Source organism: Priapulus caudatus, unplaced genomic scaffold (assembly GCF_000485595.1).
Source record: "Priapulus caudatus unplaced genomic scaffold, Priapulus_caudatus-5.0.1 Scaffold2587, whole genome shotgun sequence".
Taxonomy (NCBI): domain Eukaryota; kingdom Metazoa; phylum Priapulida; class Priapulimorpha; order Priapulimorphida; family Priapulidae; genus Priapulus; species Priapulus caudatus.
In genome coordinates this window covers 38038-42243 of record NW_014579648.1, presented here as the reverse complement: position 1 = coordinate 42243, position 4206 = coordinate 38038, and the positions used below count along the sequence as shown (strand labels likewise).

At 45.4% G+C, this 4206-nt stretch overlaps 1 protein-coding gene across 1 annotated transcript in view; it reads left to right on the top strand.

Moving 5' to 3' along the window:
- Positions 1–661: 661 nt before the first annotated feature.
- LOC106818851 (inactive ubiquitin carboxyl-terminal hydrolase 54-like) overlaps positions 662–4206 on the top strand; it is a 41059-nt gene continuing 37514 nt past the window's right edge. The window contains exon 1 of the mRNA XM_014823523.1: positions 662–839. Within this exon, the coding sequence (XP_014679009.1) occupies positions 708–839 (132 nt within the window). The 5' untranslated portion in view covers positions 662–707. The remainder of the gene's footprint in view (positions 840–4206) is intronic.

The following is a 4206-nucleotide window of genomic DNA, read 5'->3' as shown; positions in this document are numbered from 1 at the left end:
TGCGTGCGTGCGTGCGTGCGTGCGTGTGTGTGCGTGTGTGTGTGCGTGTGCGTGCGTGTGTGTTTGTGTGCGTGTGTGTGCGTGCGTGTGCGTGTGTGGCGTGTGCGCGTGTTCGTGTGCGTGTGCGTGCGTGCGCGCGCGCGTGTGTGTGCATGCATTCGTGTATGGCAGAGAGCATTGAGTGAAATATTTGATTGCGTGACAGAAACGACTTGGCGTATCATTACTGGGTGACAGCAACAGTAAAAATGTCCTAATTTGGTGACACAAGCAAACATGCTGACTTTCCCTGGCGACATGTGCGCGTGTGTGTTTATGTGTGATGAACCCTTGAACAGGAAATTATCAGTAATAATAGGCAAAAGTGTGATAATACACTTCGTGTTTATTCACCATCATTTTATTATTGAAACGTTCCAAGTGTCATTGCTGAGGAGGCCTATATATAGAAACTATAGCACATGTACATATAGAAACTATAGCACATGTACATATAGTATGTATAGTACATATGTAGAAAGTATATATGCACACATATGTAGAAAGTATAGTTCGTGTATCATAGCGACTAGGACATTATTTCCAAAACTCAAATTCGAAAATTTCGTCAAATTTCGAAAAATTAACAATTTTTTCTCGCTTTGTCCGTCTATCGCAGGATCGACAGAGCGACGCAGCGATGCGATAAACGGCGAGCGACGAACGACATGGCGACAATGACCCTCCCCCAGGGGGCGCTGCCGCATCAGCAGCCGCGCAGTCGGCTTTCGATCACGACGACGAAGGGTCTGACGAACCACCCGGGCGAGAACAACTGCTTCCTGAACAGCGCCGTGCAGGTAAGAACAACCGCAACCGCCAGGTGGCGCCAGTGATGCCTCAGGTGGCGCCATCTTTCGTCGCACGATGTCGTAGCAGGGTGGAGGCAGATAGGGGGGTGGGGGGGGTTGTGCAATCCTCAATTACACGTACTTTTGCACTGCTGCAAATACCACGCAATACGCACGCGCACGTGCATACACCCACGCACGCACCCACGCACGCACCCACACACACACACACACACACACACACACACATTTCAAGCTGAAAACTACGCAAATCGCTGTCATACTCATATCTCTATTATATGTACTCTTGATTAACATAGTCCATCAATTGTTGATAGGCTCTCGCATATATATATATATATATATATACAGTATATATGCATCTCAGGTTAAACTTCAAGACCGCTGGGCATGTGTATGTGTGTATAGCCTAGCTGCGGATCCAAGAAGGCGCTTATAGGTACACAAGGTGCTGGTGTGCACACACACAGCTGCGAGCGTTGGTGTTGCTACTGTTATAACCTACATAATAATAATATAAATAAATAAATATAACACAATAACACAATAATGTGGGGAGGCGCGTTTCAAACACAATTAGTGCGCTATGGGCGGGTTTCAAACCACAATTACTGCTGGCGGGAGCGCGGGTATACAAACACTAATAATTGTTGCCGCGGGCAGGCCGTTTCAAACACAATTATGTGGGAGGGGGTTTCAAACACAATTATGTGGGGGAGGGGGTTTCAAACACAATTATGCTGTGGTTAAGCAAGCACACCGATGAAGCAAATGCGCAGGTAGCTCCGTAACGCCTGCCAAGTAGCAATGAGGTGGCCGTAACACATCCACAGTTATTGGCAAGTGCCGTTTTAAAGACACGCCATGTGGGGAGGGTTTAAAGACAGCGCAGTGACGGAGGTTTCAAATACCAGTGATCGTGCGAGGCAAGGGGATTTTAACACACCAATGGCGGGAAGCGGGATTTTAAACCTTATACTATATTGCATACATAGCAAAGTTTTTTTAACGGCACTGATGTAAGGGCCCACAGTACACTGCCAAAGCTTTGACTGACAGGCATCTATCTATCTATCTATCAAGAGCTAATAATATCTCTAAAGCAGCCGTATTATTAGCATCTTGTAATCCTAATCTATCTATCTAGCTATCTCTCTCTCTCTCTCTTCTCTCTCTATATTACAGGCGATGAGCATTCTTCAGCAGGCATCCGCGGAAATCGCCGATTGACAGTCCAGGGTCGATTGGTGAAACAATCAAATTCGTTGCAGAAAAATTGGAGGCTGGCCAGGTAACAACTGTAACAATTTAAATTATATAATACCTCAACAGCACCTGACTGTAGACTGATAAGATGTAGACCCATAGGCCTGACAGCGCAAGTATACAGTGTATCTGTTCTTGCGTCCAGAAAAAAAATACCTACGTTCACAGGCTGCATACTAGAGCGCAAAACATTCGCAGTCAAGCTGATCACGCTAACGACCATGCCGCCTGTGGGGCCGGGTCTAAGTTTGCTGCGGCATAGTTCTGCTGTCCGATGACTATTTGCACGATTGTTACCATTCGCATCTCGTGCTTTTTTCATTCAAATCTCTCGCAGCAATGGGCACCTTGATGTCATGAGTAAAAACATATGCCAAGCGCGAGGTGGAAACAGAAACAAGCCATCATTATGTCATAGACATTTAATAAAAAAAATTCTGCCCTATTTTCAGCCCCTGAATTCTTATTATAGTTCGTTGCATTCCTTTGACAAACTTGAAAGGTGATCAAGCCAGTCTCCTAACAATGTTCAGAATAGCTCATAGAATGCACCAATTGCCACCATTTCTTTTTAAAAATTACGGGCAGCACTGCCCCGGACCCCCCTAGCATGCATGACTACGGTCCTCGCCATTGCTCGCTCCTCGTTTCTAATCTAAAATTTCAGCTGAAACATTAAATTATCAATCTCATCCCTGTATATATATATATATATACGACTATAACTATATATATATATATATTATATATCATGCTGACATGATATCTATTTACGCTATCAGTGTAAACTCGTTGCCTACTTGGCACGACAACAACCATAATCTCATACCGATACTATCAGTATAGTGTCATATTATGACACTATTGATACACTATACCAAGAGTAGATAATAACACATTCTGTTATTATCTACTCTTGACTATACACATTCAGACCTTACTACGCGTGTGTACTCTAACTGACAGCAATGGTATGTCAGCTATGTGGGTGTGTAAGTGTATTCGCAAGCCTGTGTATGTGTATTCGCAATTCTTGTGTGCTTAGATGCGAACGAGATCGCAGATCAACCGCAGATATACGGGCTCTCAGAGTTCACAGGTTCAGAACTCAGTGAATCGATAATCAAATCCGGATTCGGTAAAGCGGATCTGATAGAACGGATCTAATAGAACGGATTTAATAGAACGGATCCGATAGAACGGATTGATAGACGGATCTAATAGAACGGATCCGATAGAACGGATCTATTATAGAACGGATCTAATAGAGCGGATCTAATAGCGCGGATTCGATAGAACGGATCCGATTTAGGATTAGCAAGCTACGGCTGCAGCAGTGGCACGCTCGTGACGTCACCTTATCTCGGTTGAATTTCGAACCAAGCAAGCAAGCTTGGTGGAGCAGCAGGAGTTTCAGTGTGGCGCGATAGGAGAAGGGCACCCCCATAGACCGAAGGTCCGATAGACCGAAGGTCCGATAGACCGAATATTGAAAAGGGACCTATAGACCGAAGGTCCGATAGACCGAAGGTCCGATATACCGAAGGTCCGATAGACCGAATATTGCAAAGGGTTAGGGTTAGAGTTAGGGTTAGAGTTAGGGTTAGGGTTAGGGCATTAGGCTATTATGATTTATAGTGGCATCGGTGAATGTGCGGCATATTCACGTTAGAATACGGCATCAGTGGATGTCCGGATGCGTAGCCTGGTGGCTAGGCGACCGATTCCGGACGTGTAGCCACTGCGTATTCGAATAAACCTTCGGTCTATCGGGCTTTCGATCTATCGGGCTGTAACCACCTTATCTCGGTTGAATTTCGAACCAAGCAAGCAAGCTTGGTGGTGCGGCAGGAGTTTCAGTGCACGGCGCGATAGGAGAGCGTCAGGTAAATAAGACGTGTTCGACAGATTGCTTTATCTGCGGCAGTGGTTTTGTTAGCGGTGCATATTTGTCGCGTTTGTGCGATTACAGGTGTGGGCAAGTTTATGACGGGTCATAACGCTAAATGTTTCTAGTAGCGAGGCCGTATTCTTTTGTAGCTGTGTGTGTGTGTGTGTGTGTGTGTGTGTGTGTGTGTGTGTGTGTGTG